The 25,843-nt window shown below is 39.6% G+C and overlaps 4 protein-coding genes across 7 annotated transcripts in view; 3 read left to right on the forward strand and 1 right to left on the reverse strand.

Annotated features, from left to right (window-relative positions):
• Positions 1-8,731, forward strand: part of pigr (polymeric immunoglobulin receptor) — a 44,088-nt gene extending 35,357 nt beyond the window's left edge. Inside the window, exons 6-9 of one of the 3 annotated variants that reach the window (XM_084118622.1) lie at positions 1,071-1,168; positions 1,375-1,424; positions 1,743-1,903; positions 7,132-7,755. In XM_084118622.1, the coding sequence (XP_083974748.1) occupies positions 1,071-1,168; positions 1,375-1,424; positions 1,743-1,826 (232 nt within the window). In that variant the 3' untranslated portion in view covers positions 1,827-1,903; positions 7,132-7,755. Of the gene's footprint in view, positions 1-1,070; positions 1,169-1,374; positions 1,425-1,742; positions 1,904-7,131; positions 7,756-8,713 lie in introns of those variants that run through there. The other 2 variants (XM_084118621.1, XM_084118619.1) reach the window with 2 other exon arrangements.
• LOC311086002 (uncharacterized protein) lies at positions 1,944-6,080 on the reverse strand. 2 transcript variants are annotated; one of them, XR_014606987.1, is made up of 2 exons: positions 5,572-6,080; positions 1,944-2,171 (listed from the first exon to the last, which is right to left on the reverse strand). XR_014606987.1 is itself a non-coding variant. In XM_084118630.1 (2 exons), exons 1-2 carry the CDS (start codon positions 3,061-3,063, stop codon positions 2,016-2,018), a joined length of 810 nt encoding a protein of 269 aa, XP_083974756.1. In that variant the 5' UTR covers positions 3,064-3,235; the 3' UTR covers positions 1,944-2,015. The 2 variants fall into 2 exon arrangements, 1 of the variants encoding a protein (XP_083974756.1); XM_084118630.1 differs by lacking the exon at positions 5,572-6,080 and adding an exon at positions 2,410-3,235.
• A 120-nt stretch (positions 8,732-8,851) lies between the features above and the next one.
• LOC311087050 (CMRF35-like molecule 1) lies at positions 8,852-10,442 on the forward strand (the record flags this gene model as incomplete). Its single annotated transcript, XM_084120301.1, has 5 exons — positions 8,852-9,049; positions 9,134-9,430; positions 9,528-9,590; positions 10,218-10,248; positions 10,403-10,442. Exons 1-5 carry the CDS (start codon positions 8,941-8,943, stop codon positions 10,440-10,442), a joined length of 540 nt encoding a protein of 179 aa, XP_083976427.1. The 5' UTR covers positions 8,852-8,940.
• Positions 10,443-12,581: 2,139 nt separating this feature from the next.
• On the forward strand, positions 12,582-25,554 carry LOC311086004 (polymeric immunoglobulin receptor-like). Its single transcript, XM_084118632.1, has 5 exons — positions 12,582-12,703; positions 24,222-24,536; positions 24,638-24,946; positions 25,026-25,062; positions 25,258-25,554. The coding sequence occupies exons 1-5, from the start codon at positions 12,643-12,645 to the stop codon at positions 25,283-25,285; spliced, it is 750 nt and encodes a 249-aa protein (XP_083974758.1). The 5' UTR covers positions 12,582-12,642; the 3' UTR covers positions 25,286-25,554.
• Positions 25,555-25,843: the final 289 nt, after the last annotated feature.

The following is a 25,843-nucleotide window of genomic DNA, read 5'->3' on the forward strand; positions in this document are numbered from 1 at the left end:
AGTAGACTGACTGCTTAATATCTGCTAACTCTTTATTGTTCCTCCAACAGACATTACTGACTATAAAAAAAGCACTAAATGGTTTAGCTCCCCAGCGAAATCTTAACGCATTTTAGTCCTTTACGTCTATTGCGATCTCAAAATTCTGTCCAGTTGTAATACCTAGAATATCAAAATCGACTGTTGGTGGTGGATCATTTTCCTAATTAGCACCAAAACTTCCTAAAATTTTCCGGGAAGCAGACACACTCTGTCAGTTCATATCTAGAATAAAAACACATTTCTTTAACCTGGCATACATACAGTATAACACATTATAAGGCCTCCTTCCCTTCCCTTTAACTCTGCAAAGATAAAACGCTGTCAAAATAATTACGGTTCACATGGCTAAATGATTCTGCATTATAAATTTTTAAGGCCAGACAAGTAATTTGTTGTGTTCAATTTGTAAAGAAAGACTACACGCCTGCGCACATATATATATTCAAACGCACATACCTATAGACTAAACACGTAACACGCATGTGCACGCTGTCAGCGTTTTCACAGGTTCGCGTTTTTTAAAGTTTGGGCAGAGAGAACTTTTTTTTCTCAATTTTTCAAGGCTTCCAGGTTTGCGTTCTCGAGCCGCCAGGCACTGTTGATGTGTGAATGAGCAGAAGGAGTGCGTTAAAGGTTTTCTGTTAGAGCGGTGTCTTGTTAGCGGCCCCTAAGTTAATAACTAATGATCTTTGCAACGGAACGGAAGTGAATCAATCAAAACTAACTTTAGCTGGACAATAACTTTATTCTAGAGCTGCTGTAAAGCCAAAACAATCTCTGTTACTTGTTTCCTATTATCACTGTAAAGCTGCTTTGAAACAATCTATATTGTTAAAAGTGCAATATAAATGAAGGTGACTTGACGATAAGTAACTTTGCAACTACTTATTCTAACCCTACCAGTCTACTAATAATCTACTATATAATAGACTAATAATAGAATGTGTTAAAGGGACCATCAAAATAAAGTGAACCTGATATTTGACCAGCACTAATATTGGTATTCGACTAACACATCATGTCTGTTTCAGTCGTCCTGTTTGGGAGTCTCTTCTCGTGGTGTGTGGGGTAGAACTTCTGGTCATGACTGTCTCTCTGGCACTTTGGAAGTTGCGGAAACATTATAGTAAGTTTGTGTTTTAAGTGGCCTAAAAAGTTATTGGTTACTTCCAAACTCATCTGGAACATTACTCCATTCTGATTTCTAAGCTTAACTGATGTCTCTGGATTTGTAGACTACCTGTTTTCCTTCATTAAACCTCAAACTCAAAAGGTTGTGTTCTCATTTTCTGTGAATAATGCTTCACAACTATTTTTTGGTTCATTTTGCAGAGAAAAAGCAGAAGCATCAAAGGACAAATGAAACGAACGATGATTCCACAGTCAGTGCAGTTTATCTCTGTTATCTAACAGTCACATCACCCAATTTACTTTCTTCGTGTATATAACCTTGTCTCTTTGAGAATGATTCATTGGTGCATGTTATTATGGAAACAGAATAAAAAATAAAAACAATTGTTGCCACTTTTTATCTCACAACTGTGACTTTTTTTCCCCTCAGAATGGTGAGATATAAACTAGCAATTAAAAAAGGGTAATTGCGATATAAAGCTCTTGTGGTGACCAGTGGATGTTTAATGATGCAAATATTGATAAGTTCTTCTGGGTGCAGTATTTGATAGTATTCTGCTTGTTTGCAGATGTGTCCATGGAGAGAAGGAGACTATAAGAACACCTCAGTGATTTTCCTGAATGCTCCAGCTCAGCAGGTCCAAATGCTCTAACAGAGGAGCCTCGTGATGGGAAACAACTCATGGACATTCTGATGATGGAGAATTTAAAGTGAGCTGATGGACACTATGACTCTGTCATAACTCATGAAGCGGAAGCAAAAATGCAAGTACTCTTTTATTGAGGGTCAGTAGACACAAGGCAAAATACACGGGTGGGCTGGTGGCGCAGGGACTTGATGGTCAGCGTGATGGTGAAGACAGGTGACGGTGAATCCAGTGAAGTGAACATCCAACGCGACGAACACCACGAGAACACCGAACAGGAACACGATCAGGAACAGGAACAGGACTGGAATGGCACACGACGACACACACTGAAGACACCAAAACAACGATCTGACAAAGAAAGGAGAGTGCGATGAGTCTATATAGATGAATGAACTGGCAGCAGCTGGTGAGGGGAATGAGATCAGGTGGAGCGCTGATCAGCTGAAATGAGCAGCCACGCCCACTCACACACACCCAAACACACAGAACAACAAATACACGAGACACGAAGAAAACAGTGAATTCATGAACCGTGACAGTACCCCCTCTCCTAGGAACGCCTCCTGGCGTCCCCAGACTCCCTTACCTGTCGATTGTAATCATCGATAAGAGAGTGATCCAGGATGTCTCTAGCAGGAACCCAACTCCTCTCCTCCGGACCGTAACCTTCCCAGTCCACCAAGTACTGGAATCCGCGTCCCCTCCGCCTTGAGTCCAGAATACGATTAACCGAATACGTAGGTTCCCCTTCTACGAGACGCGGCGGGGGAGGAACCGGGACAGGCGGATTAAACTGAGAATGAAACACGGGCTTAATTTTGGAAACATGGAAGACGGAATGAATCCTCCTGTACACTGGAGGGAGTTTGAGGCGGACTGCCACCGGGCTAATGATCTTGGTGACAGTGAATGGGCCAATAAATTTGGGAGCTAGTTTATTAGAGACGGAACGGAGAGGAATGTTCTTAGTAGAAAGCCACACTTTTTGACCAACGACGTATACGGGAGGCCTAGACCGGTGGCGATCGGCTTTAGCCTTGGTGCGCGCTCCCGCTTGGAGTAGAGTCTCGCGGGCTCTAGTCCAAGTGCGACGACACCTCTGGACAAAGGCGTGAGCGGAGGGGACCGCGACTTCAGATTCCAGACTAGGAAAAATTGGTGGCTGGTAACCTAGACTACACTCAAACGGCGATAGGCCCGTAGATGATACTGGTAACGAATTGTGTGCGTACTCCACCATTGACAGTTGTTGGCTCCATGAGGAAGGATTCTTGGAGACCAGACATCACAACGTTCTCTCCAAATCCTGGTTGGCTCTCTCAGTTTGGCCATTGCTCTGGGGATGGAACCCTGAGGACAGACTAACCGTCGCACCCAGTAATCTACAAAATTCTTGCCAAAATTTGGACACAAATTGGGGTCCTCTGTCGGAGACCACATCTGTCGGGAGGCCATGTAACCGAAAGACGTGGTTAACGACTGTTAACGCTGTCTCCTTGGCTGAGGGTAATTTGGGCAAGGGAATGAAATGGACCGCCTTCGAGAACCGGTCCACCACGGTCAAAACTACCGTGTTACCCTGAGAGGGTGGGAGGGCGGTAACAAAATCTAGTGCGATATGGGACCAGGGTCTCGAAGGGATCGGCAGCGGTTGAAGGAGCCCGTCTGGGGGTCGATTGGAAGTCTTACCAGTGGCACAAACTGAGCAAGCCAAAACAAAACTGTGAACGTCACGAGCCATACGTGGCCACCAAAATCGTTGCTTAACTAAGGACGTAGTGCGACTGACTCCTGGATGACAAGCCACATTGGAACAATGACCCCACTGAATGACGTTGGACCGTAATTCCTCTGGCACAAATAAACGGTTCGGTGGACAACCGGGCGGAGGCGTTACCCCTTCTAAGGCCGTCCTGACCTTCGATTCGACCTCCCATGAGAGTGTGGAGATAATTAGGGTCTCCGGAAAAATGCACTCGGGAGTAGACGGGCGATCGGAATGGTCAAAAATGCGTGACAAAGAATCGGGCTTGATGTTTTTGGAGCCCGGGCGGTACGAGAGAGTAAAGTCAAAACGTCCGAAAAAAAGTGCCCACCGTGCCTGCCTAGAGTTCAATCTTTTAGCGGTTCTAATGTATTCCAGATTCTTATGATCGGTCCAAACGATAAAAGGTACCCCCGACCCTTCTAACCAGTGACGCCGCTCTTCCAATGCTAACTTGACTGCCAACAACTCTCTGTTACCAATATCATAATTACGTTCGGCAGGGGACAAACGATGAGACAAAAACGCGCACGGATGCATTCTGTCGTCTGTAGAAGAACGTTGGGATAACACTGCACCTACCCCCACCTCTGACGCGTCGACCTCCACCACGAACTGACGTGATGGATCAGGGGTAACTAGGATGGGGGCTGAAACAAAGCGGCCTTTCAGTTTGGCAAACGCAGCCTCAGCTGCGTCTGACCACCTGAACGTAGTTCTGGGGGAGGTCAAGGCGGTCAGAGGCGAGGCTAGTTGGCTGAAATTGCGAATGAACCGCCGGTAGAAATTTGCAAACCCCAGAAACCTCTGTAGGGCCTTACGGGAATCTGGACTTGGCCAATCCACCACAGCCTTAACCTTCTCAGGATCCATACGCATCCCCTCAGACGACACAATGTACCCTAAGAAAGGAACAGACTGTGCATGAAAAGCGCATTTCTCCGCCTTGACAAAAAGCCCATTCTCTAGCAACCTCTGAAGCACTCGTCTGACGTGCTGAACGTGTTCCTGGAGAGACGAAGAAAAAATCAATATGTCATCCAGGTAGACATAAATGAACTGATCGACCATGTCTCTCAACACGTTATTGACGAGTGCCTGGAAGACCGCTGGGCTATTGGACAGCCCAAAAGGCATAACCAAATATTCAAAGTGCCCCCTGGGGGTGTTAAACGCAGTCTTCCATTCATCCCCCTTCCTGATGCGGACCAAATGATAAGCAATAAGCATTACGTAAGTCCAGCTTTGTGAAGACCGACGCTCCCTGCAACCTCTCGAAGGCTGAAGACATCAACGGCAAAGGGTAAGTATTCTTTACCGTGATGTTATTCAACCCTCGGTAGTCAATGCAAGGTCGCAGAGAACCGTCCTTCTTCCCCACAAAAAAGAACCCCGCCCCCGCTGGAGAAGAGGAAGGTCGGATGAATTTGGATGCCAGAGAATCAGAAATATATTTCTCCATGGCCTCCCTCTCGGGAATAGACAGAGAGTAAAGCGTGCCCTTAGGCGGAGACGTACCTGGTAGTAGATCTATCGCACAGTCATAGGGACGATGCGGAGGGAGAGAAGCAGCCCGAGACTTACTGAACACTTCCTTCAGGTCCAGATACTCCGTGGGCACGTTTGACAAATCCACTGCCTCCTCCTGTAACGCAGAAACAACAACAGACGGACAAGCAGACACAAGACAGGACTCGTGACATAAACTACTCCACTCCAACACTGATCTCTGCTGCCAGTCTATCTTGGGGTTATGTTTGATGAGCCAGGGGTGACCGAGAACAATAGGTGCAAGGGGGGAGTCCAGGATGTAAAATGAGGTAGTCTCTGTGTGATTTCCGGATACTCTAAGTGTAATGGGTCCAGTGGTGAATGAAATGGTAGGAAGAGCTTGACCTTTGAGGGCGTGAACAGCAATGGAGTGGGTGAGGGGTAACAGAGGAACGTGGATCTTGTGAGCGAATGTGTAGTCCATGAAGTTACCTTCTGCCCCGGAATCCAAAAGTGCTAGACAGTCGTGAGTGTTGGCTGACCATCTAAGTCTTACCGGGAGGAGCGTAGATGTTGATGAGGTCTTCTCAGCGGAGATCCCACCCGACAGTAGCCTCAGATTTACTGCCGGGCTTGCCCTTTTACCGGGCAGTTGTACGCGAAATGACCAGCAGTCCCACAGTACAGGCAAAGGCCCTGGGATCTCCGCCTTTCCTTCTCCTCCCGGGAAAGCCGAGCTCGCCCGACCTGCATGGGCTCGTGATCGTAGACGGGGCTGACCGCGTCCCCGCCGCTGGCTTGCGTGGTCTCAGCGGCTGCAGAAGCCCGAGCTGGTAACTTCATCCGTTCCACTCGGGAGAGACGAGAATCCACGCGAAGCGCCAGATCAATAAGTCCATTGAGTGTAGCGGGTAAATCCAAGGCGTAGATTTCCTTCAGGACGCGGTCAGCCAGCCCATGCAGGAACATGTCCCACTGCGCCGCCTCGTTCCATTGACACTCAGCCGCCAAGGTCCGGAACTCAATGGCATAATCAGATACAGATTTACCTCCCTGCTTGAGGTCCGCCAGGGTTCGTGCTGCTTCTCTTCCCGCGACCGCGCGGTCAAACACCATCTTCATCTCGGCGGCGAGTGTCTGGAACGAGGCACAGCACGGATCTTGATTCTCCCACACCGCCGTCCCCCATAGAGCTGCCCTCCCAGTCAGCAGTGTGAGCACGAACGCCACTTTGCTCTGTTCGGTGGCAAATGTTCTGGGCTGCAGAGAAAAATGCATTGAACAGCGTGTTAGAAATGCTCTGCAAAAGTTCGGCTCACCACTATACGACTCAGGAACCGGTAGGCGGGGTTCTGACTGGGAGACGCTTGGTGGTGGTACTGGGGGAGCGGGCGGTGCGGGTGGTGGCGCAGTGGGAGCTCGTAGTTGTTGCAGCTGCTGGGTGAGCTCGGACACCTGCGCCACGAGAGCTTGAATGGCCCGACCCGACTCATTAGAAGTCCTCTCCTGGGCCTCTATCCGAGAAATGGTGGCTCTGATGAAGTCATCCAGAGGAGAAGAGGATCCACTTGCTGCTCCCATCGCTTGGTCAGATCGTTCTGTCATAACTCATGAAGTGGAAGCAAAAATGCAAGTACTCTTTTATTGAGGGTCAGTAGACACAAGGCAAAATACACGGGTGGGCTGGTGGCGCAGGGACTTGATGGTCAGCGTGATGGTGAAGACAGGTGACGGTGAATCCAGTGAAGTGAACATCCAACGCGACGAACACCACGAGAACACCGAACAGGAACACGATCAGGAACAGGAACAGGACTGGAATGGCACACGACGACACACACTGAAGACACCAAAACAACGATCTGACAAAGAAAGGAGAGTGCGATGAGTCTATATAGATGAATGAACTGGCAGCAGCTGGTGAGGGGAATGAGATCAGGTGGAGCGCTGATCAGCTGAAATGAGCAGCCACGCCCACTCACACACACCCACACACACAGAACAACAAATACACGAGACACGAAGAAAACAGTGAATTCATGAACCGTGACAGACTCTAGTCAATGAAAGACCTGCAGAATCGAGAAACTGGGGTTATATTTGACATTTCACATTTAACAGTTAAATGGAGTATAATCTTTCATTTCAATGCATTTTTCATGTTGTATATTTCATGTTTATCTGTCTGTAAGTAAAGGTGGATTCAGAAATATCGTAATTACGAGATTCCAACTTGTAAACTCTGAAAGCTCTGACTTGTACCATGTGACTGCTGTACCGCCTGACTGCTGCAGATTCATTTTGGCGTTGATAGCGCTGCCATAGAAACGCATAATTCCGAGTCCGAGAACAGCTTTGAGTAGAACGTCACGGATTGTCATCTAGTAATTACGGTAATTATGGTAAAAACAGCTTTTGTACAAGACTTGTTATGAGTGAGTAGTGTAGTGTGGAATGGATGTGTTCTTACTAAGCGCTGTTTATTAAACACAGTGAAGGAACACTTGTGAATGATTTTAGAAGAGGGGAAGTACTGAGTGTCTCACTCTTGTTATTTTTGTCTTGTCATGTTTTTTTTATCTGCATTTTTCCATTATTAAATTCTGTACTAAAAAAGTGCTTTATTCACATTTTGTTTCAAGCTGTATTAAAATCTTTAATTGAGGTTGTTTGTCACCTGCTGTCTTTTGCTTACAAGTGTTGACCACAAACAACGCATTTATGGTGTGACCGACTGCAGTAGTTCTGTAAGTGTAAAATGAGAACTACAGTAGAGAAGGAAACATCGCCACTACCCAGTAATACCAGAAGGAACCGCTTTTATGTCGACTGCATTGCACGTAAAAATAAATAATTATTTTTCAGAATAATTTTAGACTTCTTGTCCAGGTGATGCATTTGTGATTTTTGTAACATTTGCAATCAAGCATTATGACATTTTAATGTAAATAAAGTTTTTTGATACAAGCAACCACAGAGCACGGATGCAGGAAGTGAGAGTCTAATACAGCTAGAGCTTTAAATATAGGCAAACCCTCTTGAGTGATAAGCAGTCTCTGTGGTATTAAGAAAGGGAAAAGAAGATGTACGCAAAGATGATGCAGAGAGAAGAAACATTGCAACTTTTTACGAGAAGGAATGTCAGTTTGAAGAAGTTCATTGTGTTTTTCCTTTGGTTTATAACAGGCAAGTGTTGAGTTTCTTCATACGGTTAGTTGGCATGTTCTGCTGTATGACATGCTGCACTCCAGCTAAAACTATTTCAAACAGCATTTTGCAATATTTATTTTATAATTACAGACTTTTATTAATAGAGAAGTTAATTTGTCATGCCACTGGACTATTTAAGATGAACCAAGTGAAGATAAAAGTGCCTTTGAAAGAAATAGTGACTAGTTATACAAATACTGCATTTTACCTTATACATTCATATTGATTTTGATGTGATCTTGATTTAAAAAAAGTCCAAGCACATGTTTTGTGTTGCCTTCGTATTATTATTATTATTATTATTATTTAATTTTTTTACTGATACTTAAAAAAAATGGTGTATAGCAAGTGCATGTAAATATAATTTTTTTGTCATTAACATTGACAAATAAGTCAAATTAAAGTTGATCTTTTCTTCGCGCAGGTCCTGAATGCACAACAGGATCAGTAAACAGAAAGTTAACGGTTCAGACTGGAGGATCTGTCATTATTCCATGTTATTATGACAGGAAATGCACAGAACACAAGAAATACTGGTGCTTTCATTACTCGGGAGCATATAATTACTGCTCTATTCTGGCATATGCTAATGAAACCAAAGGAAAAGTGTCTGTAATCGATCAACCAGATCAGAGTTTCTTTACTGTGACTATGAGAAACCTGCAGCATGAAGACACTGGATCTTACTGGTGTGTTGAGGAGATTGGAGGAAAACTTCAATTTGATGAAAAAGAGCAGCTTCATCTCACAGTTCAATCAGGTATGAGATGAGTTTCACATTCAGATGAATAATTCTGATCCTGATTCCTAATAAATCTCAAATGTCTTGTGTCTGTGTGTTCAGCTCCTGATGTGTCTGTGAAGAGCAGCAGTGTATCTGGACATGAAGGTGATAATGTCAGTGTCCAGTGTTTCTACACTTCTGGATATCAGAATAAACTCAAACAGTGGTGCAGATATAAAGATCAGAGCTGTTACACTGAGAAGAGGACTGACACATCCCAGAATTCATCAGTCCAGATCAGTGATGATGGGAGAAGCTCCTTCACTGTGTTGATGACTGGACTGAGACTCAGTGATTCTGGATGGTACTTCTGCTCTGCTGGAGATCTCCAGGTTTCTGTTCAACTCACTGTCACTGGTAAAACTCATTCACTAATCAAATCTTTATAGTTTTTCCTGCTGGACAATTAAGGGGATAAGGCTAAAAAAAAGTTTACATCTTTTTCTTTGTTCAGTTCCTGATGTTTCTCTTGAAGATCCACATGTTCCTGTTCTCACTGTCACTGCACCAAAACCAGGTAATGCAGAGTCTTACTGGTGGTTATGATAAATTCATAATAAATAATTGTATTATTTTATTCTTTGACAGCAGTTGTGACCACAGAAATATTTGAGAGCAACCAGTTAGATAAGTAAAATATTAATCAGGATTTATATTTTCTGTCATGGCCTGATTATATGATTATAAATGTATTCCTAAAAATCTAAACTCCACTTTAGACATTCTAACTTTGCAACTACATGTCAACTAGCAATCATCATTAGAGTATTAGTAGACTGTCTGCTTAATATCCGCGAACACTTTATTTTCCCCCAACAGAAGTTCTACTGACTATAAATAACTTTGCAACTACATGTCAACTTATTCTACTCACCCTAACCCTAATTATAACCAACCATACAGAGTCTGCTAATACTAAGTGTTAGTTGACAAGTTGCAAAGTTACTCATAGTTAGTAGAATGTCAAGTGGACTATTGAAATAAGTGTAACCAATTTATTTACATAACAGTTGAATTCTTTGTATTTCTTATTTTTTTTTGCATGTGTTGTTGTCTTTTCTTTCCTTTTCCAAAACCAGGTAATATAAGTGCATCAAATAATTAATACAAATTTGCTTTATTCCCACTTTTTCATTTCTGACAGCAACTGTAAGCACAGACACCGAGAGGAGCACGTTAGTATTAACATGTTTTCATTATTCAAATTGATTGAAATACAGAATGAGCAAAAAAAAAAAAAAAGACTTAAATCTACATGATGTGTCTTGTTTAGCACTCATATGTTTATCTGTGTGCTGCTGTCATATCTTTCTATATCCTCTCTTTCAGATGGGACGTGATGGAGCGTTTCTGTCAGTCACAGAATTAGAGATCTATTCTCCACATTGACCAGAAGGACTTTTGTCTGTCGATAAATAACAGGTTTTGTGAAACTCATTAGATTTGTATTTGTTACTGTCAAGGTTAAGGTTAGCAGAGGACTTTAGTTCTGCAGTAGGAAGTCCTCATTGCAAGTCCTCATTGCGCGCGCCCCCCCCCCCCCCCCCCCATTTACTACAACAATTAAATAGTGGCATGACAGACTATAGAAATTAATAAAGAGGTTTATAATAAGTTAATAATAAAGCAGTTTAGTTTACTGACTCCAACTAGGTGACACTAACCTTGTGAATATAGTTAATCTAGTGCACTGGTGTGGACTTCAGGTGGACTAAAAACAACAACAACAACAACAACAACAACAACAAAACATGTGGCTTTAGTCCCAGCTTTAGTCTTGCCCTTTTGTGTGCAGTTTTCTGAGACTGACGCTCTCCACCTTATTTTGCATTGTGGAATAATCTGTTTTCTGAATGTGCAAAACTTCTGATTCATTAGCCGCTAAATAACTATAATAATGACAAAGTGCAGTAAACAGTAAAACTATTTGTGCTATAAATCAGTGCATTTATGATTACGATAATAAAGTAATATGATAACAGTTTGCAATGTAAAGCAGCATTGGCTATTTTTGTACAGCTAAAATGACTATGACACCCATAAGCTTCACACATTCAATTTACAAATGGCTGCGCACTTCCATTTAACACACAGGGGATACGGTTGGGTTCGCTGCAGGACTCCAAATGAACACAGTATGAATTTTGTATGTTAATCTTGAGATACATTTAGCAGAACCAGTGTAACTGCAAAATTTGTATGTTTCTGTCTTAATATCTGCCCAACTAACAGAGAATGTTCCCACAACTTTCACATTTTGTAAATGTTAAGATAAAATGGTCTTTTAACATTATTTGATATGCATTCTCATGATGTTGAGAAAAAACTTCTATAGACGTTCCTGGAACGTCTTCATGATTGTTTTTATTTGAATGTTCTCATAACAGTGTGAGAGAGCGCTTTGAGAACAACATTTTCAGAACATCCATATGACGTTATTTGTACTTGATGAATTTTCGCATGTAATGCTGACAGAAAATGTCCTTGGAACAACATTCTTTCAATGTCCTTATGTTATTGATATTTGATGAATCGTAATGTTAATATTCTTAAAATTTTCAATTTCAATATTATGTTTTAAGTAAAATAAGGTTAAGAGAATGTTGTACTAACATTATTGTAACCTTTTAAATAATTTTCCAATCACACAGAATGATTTTAGAAATATTGCAAATCACTCTTGCAAATCACTGTATTTTTTTCCGCTAAAATTTTACTCTTTCCTGTCAATTCTCCTAATAAATCCCAATGTCAGTTACATCTGTAATGGTCATAAGTAGAACTGGATGAAATGTCAGTATTTGGAGATTTAATTGTCATTAGTTCATGTTGTGTTTGCTTAATCGATCATCATGTGTTACACCCATATCTCTCATTTTGGGTCTTAAATCTGCAAGATAAACTGGTTGTGTAGCATCATGAAAGTTAATATGCACAGACATAAACAAAACTACACAAATTAGACCTTTAGTTGATAAACTATGTGACTTTTAATACCTGCAAAAGATGCATTATTACCTGTGACATAGACATGCATGCCAATAAAAAAAATAAGACAAAAAGATTTTAGCTTGGTAACACTTTACAGTAACGTTCAGTTCATTACAATTAGTTAATGCATTACTGTAAGAGTGATTTTTTAAAAATGTATTGTTTGTTTTTTACTTATTAAGGTTTATTTTATAAATATAAATTTGTTCGTAGTTAATTCATTTTTGTTCGTAATAAATTAATGTTAATTTACATTAGTGTATGCAGAAATTAATATCAATCTAAATGTTAAAACAGTGTTATTCATTCTTAGAAACGTGAGGTGTATACTATCACAAATTGAAACTTTGATACTTTTGATAACTAATACTGAACATCCATCAAACAATGGAAGAAATATTGATTGCACTTATGAGTATGTACAGTCTGTTCACCCCTTCTCCACGTAGTCCAAGACTTTTAAGGGCATTTCCTCCTCCGTCTATGATAATATGAGGGCAGAAAGCAGAAGCTGAGCAGTTGTACGACTGAACTGCAGTGAAAACCTCATACAGGACACATAAGCAGGAGCAATCGCAATGACTGCGTACGAGAAGGCAAAAATATTCTACATTTCATTTGGGTTTTGGCTCACTTTAGGTTGTGATGTCAAGTCACGAGGATCCACCTGAGAGCGGCATTTCATTCACTTCACCCATACCTCAAACTCGCCGACAACGCAGAAAGGGCCATAATAAGAAGCCTGTACCCAATACTGCTGCAGATGCAATTCTTGGTCTTTTAGAACACATGACTGTTCAATGATAATTGCTTTGTATGAAAAGTTTTTCTGTCCATCGCTGCTACTCTCAAAGTCACATGAGAGAGCAGTGACATGGGTCTTTGTCCACACATACAGAGAAGCTATTGTATCTTCTGGGGGGATTTCCGTCGACTGGACAGTCAAGCAACTACGGATAAGAGTGTTAAGACATTTGCTGGGATCAGCATCTGCACATGTGATTTGCCTTACAGTAAATATGACGAAAGGTATTCGAATCTGGATTATAAAAGAAAGGAACTGGAGACGGATAAGGGCTCATCCTTGCAATCTCCAATTCAGGACCCCAGCAGTTCCTGAATGCAAGAAGCTGTTTAAGCATAGCTAATATTACTCTGTTAGTCTAAGTACTCTATTATATTCTGTAACAAGTATTCTTTTCATTTTTGATTCTTTTAATAAATATTGTTAAACATTTATTCAAAATCATCTGACTGGAACTTGGAATTTTTGAGTACGCTTCACCTTTTCTTTCCTGGATCAGGACGATCCGAACCGGGGGAAAACTACAGAGGGTGAGCATGAATTCTGATATGTGAATAATCAGTATGCACTGTTTGATTGATTGACACGCCTGGCTAAAGAAACAACTTATAACAGGGTTATTGTTGTATAGCAAACACGGTTGAAGAGTACCTAAACAGGTAGACTTATACTACGAAGGGGACATTTATTATATTTATAATCCTTATTATCTTTATAATAAAATACGAATTTGTAGAGACTGATCACCTAACTCTTAAAAGTACGACTAAAGGTTAGGCTCTTTAGATACCGCGGGATTATTTATATGTCCTGATAGGATGTAAAATAATTTGGAACGGTATTTCATCGTATAAACTTTTACATGGGGGCTCGTCGGTCTTTAAAGAATAAAACCCGGAGAAAAGGCTGAAAGAAATAAAAAGCACAGGGTTACTGCTATTCTGCAAGAATAGGGCCCTTGAAGGAAAAAGCACATCAGAAACTGTAGAAGAACTGTTGTTGTTTGACAAAGATCTCCCAGGTCTAAATAACTTAAAATCTTGGGGTTATGAGACTAAATGGGACGAGTTACAAACTTTTGCTGTGAGGTATGATAGAAGAACCAAACAGGAGACAGAGAAAAAAGGCAGTCAAGATTTAAATTTCCAGGGAAATAGCAAACAGCAAGGTCTGAGACGTTCAGAGAGACTTAAGGCTCGAGGCCGTGATGGTCAACAGGGGTCCAGATTTTCTGGGCAGCAGAAATCTTACAGGGAGGAAAGGGACCAATTTGGACCAGCAAGCTTTCAGAGAAGAGGCAGATCTCAGAGCAGAGGAGTGCAGAGAAAACCTAATTGGGAACAAAGACCTCCATTGACAAAATATGCAAGTAAGCAAACTAGCTCCACGTATGTTTCTAGGGATGAATGGGACAAAATGACTCCTGAGCAACAAAACAAAATCAGAGAACAGAGAGCTAAACAGAAGATGACTGTAGAAAAAACATCCAGTGCTGGTCAGTCTAAGCCTAAATCTGTGAGACTTAACAAGTCTGAGCAAAAACAAAAATAGGAAATCCTTAAAGGAAAAGCGACCATCCAATCTGAATTAGTTAAAGAACATGAAGGTTTCTTTTATATAGAATACAATGGTAGAACGTTCATTCTTGATACAGGAGCCGAAATTAGCTGCCTTACTGACTTACCTGAAGATGCCATAAAACAAAAAGGTATAATGAGGGTATACAGCTTTAATAAAACTCAAGGCCCAATTGATACAGACTGGTATTTGTGGAAGGACATAGCCATTATTCCTAATCAGTCAGAAAACCTGATGACATTGCAAGATGCAACTAAAATTGTAGGTAAAATTGATAAAGAAATAACAGTTAGATGGATGAAAATGGTCGACCTTAAAAAGGAAATTAATAGAATGGTACAGGAAACCATACTTGATAAAAACAAATTGAGAGAAATCCTGGAAAAACATAAAGGTGGAGCCGCTAAATTTAAAAATGATGTAGGCCTATTAGGTAAAGAATATGAGTATGAAATAAAGGGAGGTGTGCATAAACCACAACGTCAATACCCTATTAATAAAAAAGCTTTACCTGAAATTGAAGAAACTATTAAAGAATTAGAAAAATTAGGTGTTATTAAAGAAATACAAAATCCGATCACTAATTCTCCGCTGCAAGCCGTCCCTAAACCAGATAAAACTTACCGGGTCGTTAATAACTTCAAATCTTTGAATAAAGTATCAGAACCAGATACGAGGTACTTAATTAATGCAAAAGATATAACCAATGGTTTACCTAAGGGTAGAATATTAACTAAAATTGACTTAGCAAACGGTTTCTGGACAGTTCCGTTAACTGAAAATAGCATGGCTAAAACTGCATTTACCTGCCGATCGAAATCGTATTGTTATACAAGATTGCCCCAAGGCTATAAAAATTCCCCGAACGCATTTCAATCTATCGTGGTCACGCTAATGACAAATTTACCGGTGACAGTTTATATAGATGACCTTTTGATCATAAATGACGATCCTGATGAACACCTGAAAATCGTAGATGAAGTATTTACTAGACTAATAAATGCGGGTTTTAAGCCAAGTTACAAGAAAATCGAAATAGGTAAAGAAGAAGTGGATTTTTTAGGCTTTGCAATGACAGGAATGGATCGTGGACTCTCAAAAACCACCAAGGAGAAACTGGAAGATTTGAGACAAAACAGCCCAAAAAGCCTAAAGAATTTACAAAGCTTCATGGGACACATGAATTTTCTCAGGGATCTGATACCAGGCTATGCAAAATTGGCGAAACCTCTTTATGGAGCCACGAAAGGAAATGAATTTAATTGGAGCGATGAATTAGAAAATATCAGGCTACAATTAATTGACTTGGCATTAGCCTCAGGTAAAATAGCAAGAAGAGAATCGGATCAAAGATTAGTAGTGAGTGTTGAAAATACTGCAGATGAAATTGAACTGGTCTTGTATAATGAAAAAGATAGGAAGAATCCTATACAGTTCATGTCATACCCAAAACCTACTAATCAGCTAAAACAGGAACCTAAATCAGCAACTGACATCTTAGCTAGTATTGCTAAATGTTTGATAGCGATAAAAACCTTAGCTCTAGATCAACAGATAATTGTAGAATCGAAAGGTGAAGGCATCGCACAACTAGTGAGAGAATCCAAAAACCTAGTCAGTGAAGCTCCTAAGATTCATCAATTTACTTGGGCTAAGTGGAGCAAATTGCTGCAAGATACTCAGATAATTTTTGGACAAAGTAAACTTAACAAAAAAGACAAAATAACAGAAATCCCTAAAGGGGCTAATATTTGTTATTTTACAGATGGTTCAAAAGAAAATGAAGAAGTCTGGTGGGGCTTCATAAGGAAAGAAAAAGGAAAAATAGTTTTTAAACGAAAGGGTCAATTGTCTAGTGAAGACTCAGCGCAACTGGCAGAAGTAAAAGCTGTTTTAGAAGCCCTAAGGCATATGAAAGCCACAGCCACGAATAATGGAATTATTGTCTCAGATAGTGATTATGTTTACAAAGCGCTAACTGAGCACGTAGACACTTGGAAACTGAATGGCTTCTGCACAGCAAAGGGAAAGCCATTAAAACAGGACAGTTTGTGGAAGGAAATTGCAATATTATTGGAAGATGTTAAACCGGTAGTGTTGCACCAAAGCAGTCACACAGTACAGACTACATCAGCTGCCAAAGGTAATGCTGAGGTAGACAAATATATCAGACATAAGACAATACAAACAATAAAAATTATTAAAGTTATCACTAAGACAAGTGAAAATAATATTGTTGAAAAACTACACATGGATTTAATGCATCCAAGCTTAGCTTATATGTCAAAGTATTGTAAGGCCACAGGACTGAATATACAGAATCTAAAAGCTACCTATCTTGAAATAAGGAAAAAATGTCCTGAATGCAGAAAGGTCATGAACTGCAGGTTCAATGAGTATGGAAAGATTAAAACAGATAAAGAGAATGATGAAATATCGATGGATTTCGGAGGACCTATTAGGCCAGCTACGAAATTAAAAAACTGTTACTTCTTAGTGATTGTAGATAATTGTTCCAATTTTCTTCAAATATATCCATGCAAACAAGCTACTAGTGCGATTGTCGTACAAGCACTAAGAGAGTGGATCAGATTTCGGGGGCCACCTAAAAGAATTAGGGGGGATGGTGCTCCGAACCTTACAGGACGAGAAGTTGAGGAATATTGTAATAAAATCGGGGTCGAATTGATAAAAAGTGTAAAATATAGACCGGAAAGCAATGGACTAGCCGAGAACGCTGTTAAGAGATGTAAACAATTTTTCGTGAAGAACGAACAACTAGGACAGTGGGATACTTTGATTGACCAATGTACGCATTTTCTAAATTACAGAATCAAACCAAGTGAACTCAAAAGTGAAGATCAACCTGAGCAGGAAAATTTTGAAAGCCAATCCATTTAAGGTAGGCGATCAAGTAATTATATTGCATAAAATCAGAGGTAAAAGATTTAGGCATAAAACTGGGACCGTGGACACGGTAACAAAAATCACTTCGAATACTACTGTACAATTAGAAAATGACGGCATTTGGTCCTTGAGAGACTTAATTAAGGCATAATCATGAAGAAAGTGGTATTTGAGTCCATTATTGAATCAAAAACAGGATGGGTCAGGTGCCAAAATGAAGCGTATGAGCTACTAAGAGTCAAAAAATGGCATGAGGACTGCCCTGATGGTACTAATAGTAAATTAATACCATTCACAAGCTGTTGTATTTGTGAAGCAGCGAACGTGGCAGAATTACTTTGGGAAGGTCCGAATGAGTCTCGGCCTACCAAAGCGAGCTTAAAATCACTCCCTACCAAGGGAGAGCATAACCTTTTCTCCTGGTACAATCCTGAAGGTAGAATCGGCCACTGTGCCTTGGGAGAAATTTCAGTATGCGGAAATTGCAGACTAGGCAAACAAAGATGGGTCATTCAAACAATACAACGAGGACAAACGAGTTGTGTCTGCCGAACCTGTAAAACGTGTACAGAAAAACTAATTTTACTAGGCTCAAAATGTTCCTGTAAGTTTAGTGACTATAAACTGGAACTGTGCAACAGATGTGAAAAGCTAGAAGAGCGGCAATGGGTCCAGACTGTCAGTAAGAAAGAGGTCTGGTTAACCAGAAAATCGAAATTAGCCATGGGATGCGTGTCACAGGGTAAAATTATGACAGCATGGATTAGTAATCCGATCCAATTAATGGAAGAAGATGAACAAGCATGGCTATATCGATACTGTGAATTGTCAGGGCTTGGTAGCCCATCCTATACAGATCCTCTGGAGATTGGATCTGTATTAGGTCAGGTACTAGGACAAATCACTTGTTTGGAGGCGTGGGAAAGAGTTGTCTCACATAATCTAAATAAACCAAAGCAAACTATCTTTGTGAAAAGACAGGGACAGTATGAACGCAGCTCAGCCGAACAATTAATTGTTAATGAACTTAAAAATATGAGCTTCCTAATTACAGACTATAACTACGAGACCAGGACATGGGAACTGGGTGTAAGAGAAACAGACATCACAAGAATGTCCAGAAGTCAAATAATTATGACTGGGGAAGCCTGTTATAAGATTAAATATGAAGAAAACGATGCATCTATGATTAAAACACTGGTGGTGAATCTATGTTGTACCAGAAATTACATGGGCATCGGCTTTGCCATACAGGGTTTTAATATTGATTGGAGGACAGACGTTAAACCTTTTAAACAAAGGGTCCGAGACTGGCTGCTAAAACAACGATTCTAGGGTCAGACAGGCAATTCTTTGTTCTCTCACCCACAGGCCAACATGCCTAGAGGGGGGAGTAGACAAAGACTGAAAACCATCTACAGAAGACTCCATCAAGAAAAGACTGAACATTTTCAGGAAATGGTAGCATGGATAAGTATGGCTTTCATTCTTTTTGTATGCATTTTGGCTGGATTCGGAACAAAGGAAACAGAGGAAATCTATACTGTCTATCCTTGTACTAAAATGGAAAAGATAGTTAAATTACACTGCTATAATCAAACAATAATGGTTAAAGGTTCACCTTTGATTTTAGCAGGGATAGTATACAATCCTGAAAATAATGCTAAGCTGATAAGAAACTGGATAGTAGACATAGATCCAGAATACTGGAATTGTACTAGTGAAGGAAGTTTCTTAGAATCAGCTGCAGATTATGGTCCAACAACTGAAAAAGGATTAACTGTAATGAAATGGAATAAACTACAACTACTAAATCAAACACATGTGTTATTAACAGGCCAAGAAATAAATGGTAGTGCAGCTAGAAACATTAGTGTAAAAAACTTTGATCTAGTATGGTGGACATATTCCTATGGAAAGACAATCTCGACTTTAGAATGGAATTGTGAAACAGCCAAAGCAAACATAAAAAGATTAAAGGTATTAGACAAAGAGAACCAAAATAAATTAGAAGTGGCAGATGATTTAGAAGTGGCAGATGACTTTGAAGTGGCAGGTGACATGGAAGAAACCAAAGGAAGGGAGTCACCAAAATCAAGTCCACTGAAACCTGCAGCGCAACGCGCAGGGCCAAAACCAATAGATCGTTGGCTTCGTATGAGTGAATTCCAAGATAAAACTATAATTCATTCAATCCATGAAAACAAACCTATAATTCCTGCAAAAACCACAGAGTGGATAGACTGCTACCATAGGCCTAGAGCTACACCTATGTGCCATAAAATACCATGTCCCTGGTTGGGAAAGATGGTCTGGCCAAGTAACAAAGACAGATCAACAGTTGATCACGAAAAGCAGTGTGCTCGTAAATTAAACCCGGAGAAAAAAGTTTGGTATTGTGTCATAAAAGCTGAAGCTCCATGGAATCAAACTCTTATGGAAAAATATGAGAAAGATACTATTACTATATGGCACAAATGGATAATAAAGAATTATAATTTCACACAAGGAACAGGTAGTGAAGCAGATAGGACTACGTGGACTGTGAAAGCCACATTAGAAGGAAAGAAAAGAGCAAATGGAAACTATAAACATCCATATACGCTAGAATATTTTCCAAATGCAGGTATTCCAGAGAAACTTATAGCTATCTCCGGAATATCAAAATACCTAACAACAAAAGTGATGGAGCAACAATATAGGAGCGCATTGTTGTTATACATGCTGCAGGGAGGAGAAGCGTTAAAGCATTATACCATCACTAAAAGACCTAATGGTTACATAAGATACCACGGAAGACATCAAGATATAAAAGATGTACATACTGGAAGAAAAGAAGGCAACCTTGTATGGCCGTTACACATGAAATATCTAGGTTCACACAAAATCTTAAACTCCTATAAATCCCAAAATATAGGACAATGGGAAACTGGCTATTATTTAAAAGTATCTGATCCAGATAGTTACTCGTGGGGAACTCAGAGTAAAATATATATCAGGCCCACTCGAGGAAACTTCAACAAAAGATGGAATGTTACGGATTGGTATGGAGAGCCGTGCACAAGACGAGGCAATTTTGATATTGTAAAATCTTCAAAAGGAAAAAGGATAGCATATAACCTTAAATGTGTTAAAGAATTCGACTTAGGAACAGAAGTATTGATGGTAGGTGAAAGAATGGATAATAAAAAGATCGAATTTTGGAGTGACCGCGTAGAAACTAAATATTTATGCAGAGGGGACCTATTTAACAATTGGCAACATGCAACTTTTAGTGCCCCCATAATGCAATCTTACGCAGCTAAAAACACAAAGGGGAACATTGATAGGAATTATATGTCATGCAACTACGAAGCCATGGAAGGCGCCCTCTGGGCAGGAGAGAACTTAAAGATTACTCCACTGATTCTAAAGCAAATGGTAGGAGAAACGCAAATCAGGAAAATATGTGCTATTATACCTTATATTAAATATATAAGTGAGTGGAAAGACTTATTACATCCAGTCGATGATTTAACGGAATCGGAGAGCCTTGGAGCTCACTGGATTCACCGTTTAGACTACTGGTCAAAAACCAGAAGCCCTTCAGACGTAACTTTGATTAAATTAATTGGGAGAATAGTGAAAACAGCATTCGAAGATATAGGCGGGAAAATTAAGGCAGTGGCCACAAATGTATGGAGTATAATGACAGACACATGGGAGATAGTAAAAACTATTCTTTATTGTGTGGGAGTCACGATAGCAATCATTGTGATAATAGGTATTCTAATTAAATTAGTGAAAATATGCTTACATTGTAGGAAGCTAAAACAGTTAGCTGTCCAAGCCAAATATAGAAAGATTCGACTGTCAGCTGATCTTTCAGAGTCCGAGAATGAGAGTGAAGGAGAAAGTGCCTACGGCTAATTCAAAGATCGTAAAAAGTTAGTGGCTCGTAAAATCACTTCATTCTCCTGAAAACCAGCATACTGAACGGAGTATACCAGCTAAAAAGTTTTGAGAAACCTGAAGAATGGCTTTAACCAAACCAAATTGGGGAAACAACTCCACTGCAACTTGTTCTGAATTGCCGGTAAATAAATTTCAAATTATAATCTACAATGTAATTTTGATCCTTTATTGGATATGTATGTTAATGGGTTTACAAGGGTTATGGCAAATTCCAATTGCAATATGTAACATAGCCTCATTTAATTTGGAGAAAAGGCTAAATCTGGCAAGCATGATAATAGGACAAGTTGTGAAAAGCCCTAAGATAAAATCCATTTTTGGACTTAGAGGCATGATCAGATTGGCAACACTTAATATAATACTTTTTGCATGTGATTTATTGAAGTATTATCTTGAGATCCAATCTGTAAAGTACATAGTACTCTCTTCTACACTATTGGTGATTTTGTATCTTATAATACTTGCCACAAGAAGAGTAGAAATTGAAGGTACAAAAATGACTGTCTATGAAATAACTGTAGTTGCAACTGCATTTATGATAATGATGATTGCAGAGTACTATGATGATTATGTGATGTGTGGTATAGCAATATTGATAGTTAGTAATGATTGGTTTTATGTAACAAAACTGATAAAAGCTGGTAAAGAATGTTGTTTCAATATTGAGCTGACAAACCCTTTTATAACCTACCAATAGGATGCATCAGCTTCTGGATGGCAAAGGAAACGATACATAGACTGCATCTCAAATGAAATTTGTGGACCAAGAAATGTAGTTAAAAAACAGACGAACTGTGTTATATGTGGAAAGCTTCCAGGAGGTTTAAGAATAAGATGTTTTCTGATGAATCAGCGGCAAGACCTCTGTTCAAATTGTACTGTAATACAAAATGTAAAGATGGATGAAATTGTACAAGTGACTGTGACTCAACGAGGAAAAAGAATGGACCGTAGTGGTCCTTGGGTGTCAAAGATTTATATAGAATGGTGCATGGCAATGAAATTTAAATGCTGTAAGGTCAGTGAAATTCTAACCGTACAGGCTGGCTACAGAAATAATTATGCAGCTACCAGATATCACCTGGAACCACGGGTGTATCTAAAGAAAAAGAAAAATGGAGGTTTAAAAGAAATAATAGGAATGGTTTACAGGCATTGGGTTCTGGATAATCCTAGCCAACCCGGAAGTGCTAGACAAAAATTCAATTATAGCTGTGTTTATGTCCCCGCAGAGAGTCCTCATATCAAAGGCCCCTGGAGTCTGGACAATGGTACCGTTGACTCTGGATGTGGCCGAAAGAGGACTCATCTTCGCAGTCAACCAAGTGAACTTGGACAGACTGCTGAAAGTCTGGCGGAACAAACACGAGTTTCAGTGGAAGCCAGCACTCAAACCGTGGTACAGGCAGAAGGTTATCCAGAGTCTGAGAACCTGGTGTCATCAAGTTGGGATGAGCCAGGATCAAGCCAACTCATTAAAAGTGATGATATGTAAAAATGATGGGATTAGTCATAGACTGTACGAGATAGAATTTGACGGCATTACCCCAAGTATCTACTGTACTGATTTTGTGAGCAAAATGGATAGATTTGGTGTAAGAGATTTTGTAGATAAACTGAAACCAAGAAAACCTAGAGCTAGATTGAACAAGTTTAGAAGAATTAAAGAAGCTCATTTAATGCCGAAAGGGGGTGTGATGTCAAGTCACGAGGATCCACCTGAGAGCGGCATTTCATTCACTTCACCCATACCTCAAACTCGCCGACAACGCAGAAAGGGCCATAATAAGAAGCCTGTACCCAATACTGCTGCAGATGCAATTCTTGGTCTTTTAGAACACATGACTGTTCAATGATAATTGCTTTGTATGAAAAGTTTTTCTGTCCATCGCTGCTACTCTCAAAGTCACATGAGAGAGCAGTGACATGGGTCTTTGTCCACACATACAGAGAAGCTATTGTATCTTCTGGGGGGATTTCCGTCGACTGGACAGTCAAGCAACTACGGATAAGAGTGTTAAGACATTTGCTGGGATCAGCATCTGCACATGTGATTTGCCTTACAGTAAATATGACGAAAGGTATTCGAATCTGGATTATAAAAGAAAGGAACTGGAGACGGATAAGGGCTCATCCTTGCAATCTCCAATTCAGGACCCCAGCAGTTCCTGAATGCAAGAAGCTGTTTAAGCATAGCTAATATTACTCTGTTAGTCTAAGTACTCTATTATATTCTGTAACAAGTATTCTTTTCATTTTTGATTCTTTTAATAAATATTGTTAAACATTTATTCAAAATCATCTGACTGGAACTTGGAATTTTTGAGTACGCTTCACCTTTTCTTTCCTGGATCAGGACGATCCGAACCGGGGGAAAACTACAGAGGGTGAGCATGAATTCTGATATGTGAATAATCAGTATGCACTGTTTGATTGATTGACACGCCTGGCTAAAGAAACAACTTATAACAGGGTTATTGTTGTATAGCAAACACGGTTGAAGAGTACCTAAACAGGTAGACTTATACTACGAAGGGGACATTTATTATATTTATAATCCTTATTATCTTTATAATAAAATACGAATTTGTAGAGACTGATCACCTAACTCTTAAAAGTACGACTAAAGGTTAGGCTCTTTAGATACCGCGGGATTATTTATATGTCCTGATAGGATGTAAAATAATTTGGAACGGTATTTCATCGTATAAACTTTTACAAGGTGAATATTTTATGTTGTGCTGTTTTTGTTTCTAATATATCCTGTTTATGATTTTGTAATGACACATTGTATGCTCAGCTGTTCATGTTGCTTTTAATGTGTTTTTTATGTGAAGATAGAACAAATGATTAAATTCTTTATACTGTTAATCCTGGACCTGGACATAATAACAGCGTGTGTTGTTTGTTTAGGTGTTGAATGCTTCAGCGGTGGGTCAAATCACACCATAACTGTTAAGCCTGGAGGATCTGTCACCATCCCATGTCATTATGATGAGAAAAACCCACCGCAGAAGAAATACTGGTTATCAGAAAATGATCAAACTTATATATACACAAACACAACAGAGGAGAATCTGTCTGTAATCGATCATCCTGATCAGAGTCTCTTTACTGTGACTATGAGAAACCTGCAGAGCTCAAAACATGATGGGCGTTATTATTGTGTTGTGGAGACTGATGGAAAACCGACTGTCACATATGAGCTTTATCTCCAGGTTCAGTCTGGTATGAGATTTTGTAATTATTTTAATCACATTCCAATGCCTAATTCTCTGACTTCACACACATATGTTATTATCTCAAATGTCTTGTGTCTGTGTGTTCAGCTCCTGATGTGTCTGTGATGAACAGCAGTGTATCTGGACATGAAGGTGATAATGTCAGTGTCCAGTGTTTCTACACTTCTGGATATCAGAATAAACTCAAACAGTGGTGCAGATATAAAGATCAGAGCTGTTACACTGAGAAGAGGACTGACACATCCCAGAATCCATCAGTCCAGATCAGTGATGATGGGAGAAGCTCCTTCACTGTGTTGATGACTGGACTGAGACTCAGTGATTCTGGATGGTACTTCTGCTCTGCTGGAGAGGCACTGAATCCTGTTCAACTCACTGTAATCGAGGCAGAACCAGGTAAAACATATTTAACAGTTTATATAAAAACTGAAAGGGTAAAACTCAATCAATAATTGTTATTTGGTTATTTTGACAGTAAGTGTGACCACAGACATCGGCACTGAGAAGGACAAGTAAGTCTTAACAAATTCTCATTATTGTGATTAATTCTTTAGCAACATCAAAACATTGTGTCTTTAATGCTATAAACAGTTATTCAAGTCTTTATTCTAACAAAATATTTTCTTTAATGTGTCTAAATTATAAATAATCTAGAGATAAATGTTTAGTTAATATCTGATAGTGTGCTATTGTCTTTTATCTTTCAGATGGCGTTTCTGTCTTTCACAGAACTAGAGTTTTCTCCACATTGACCAGAAAGATCAGATTATCAGAAAACTGCTGATTCTGCTTTTGCTTAACACTCAGTCAGCAGATTAAAGATCTGTGTGTAGAACCTACATTTGCTAAATGCCTGTTAACCTTGTCTGCAATGTATTTTTTTCTCACCATTTTTCTTCAAATGTATTTTTTCTTTTACCAAAAGCGACTTAGCCTACTAACGAGGAACATACCAAATAAAACTACAAAAATAACAAATATATGTTCTTTTTTCTCTCTCTCAATTTAGTCATCATCTTTTGTATCAATATGATATCAGACACATCACAGACAGTAATTTAATTTTAGTGGTTGCCAGTGACAGTATTTGTATCTGTCATCATGTTAACTAACCAACAACATACAGATAAAAGAGATTTGGGTTTTAATTCAGAAACATCAAAGCTAAATTAAAAATATTGCATATGAAAATTTTTTATATCTCAAAAATATGCAAATAAAAACTTTATAAGTTTACTGTAAAATCAACAGTCTATTCTTTTGATGAATCAGACCAATCAGAGGTCGAACTTT

This window comes from Abramis brama (assembly GCF_963993115.1).
Source record: "Abramis brama genome assembly, chromosome: 7".
In the NCBI taxonomy this organism is placed as follows: Eukaryota; Metazoa; Chordata; class Actinopteri; order Cypriniformes; family Leuciscidae; genus Abramis; species Abramis brama.

Excerpts from the sequence above, each read along its gene's own strand:
- LOC311086002 (XM_084118630.1), bottom strand. The coding sequence starts at position 3,063 with ATGGTGGAGTACGCACACAATTCGTTACCAGTATCATCTACGGGCCTA. Across the intron at positions 2,172-2,409 it reads TCGATGATTACAATCGACAG|ATCGTTGTTTTGGTGTCTTC; the intron begins GTAAGGGAGTCT and ends TTTCTTTGTCAG.
- LOC311086004 (XM_084118632.1), top strand. The coding sequence starts at position 12,643 with ATGACTGCGTACGAGAAGGCAAAAATATTCTACATTTCATTTGGGTTT. Across the intron at positions 24,947-25,025 it reads TGTAATCGAGGCAGAACCAG|TAAGTGTGACCACAGACATC; the intron begins GTAAAACATATT and ends TTATTTTGACAG. Across the intron at positions 25,063-25,257 it reads ATCGGCACTGAGAAGGACAA|ATGGCGTTTCTGTCTTTCAC; the intron begins GTAAGTCTTAAC and ends TTTATCTTTCAG.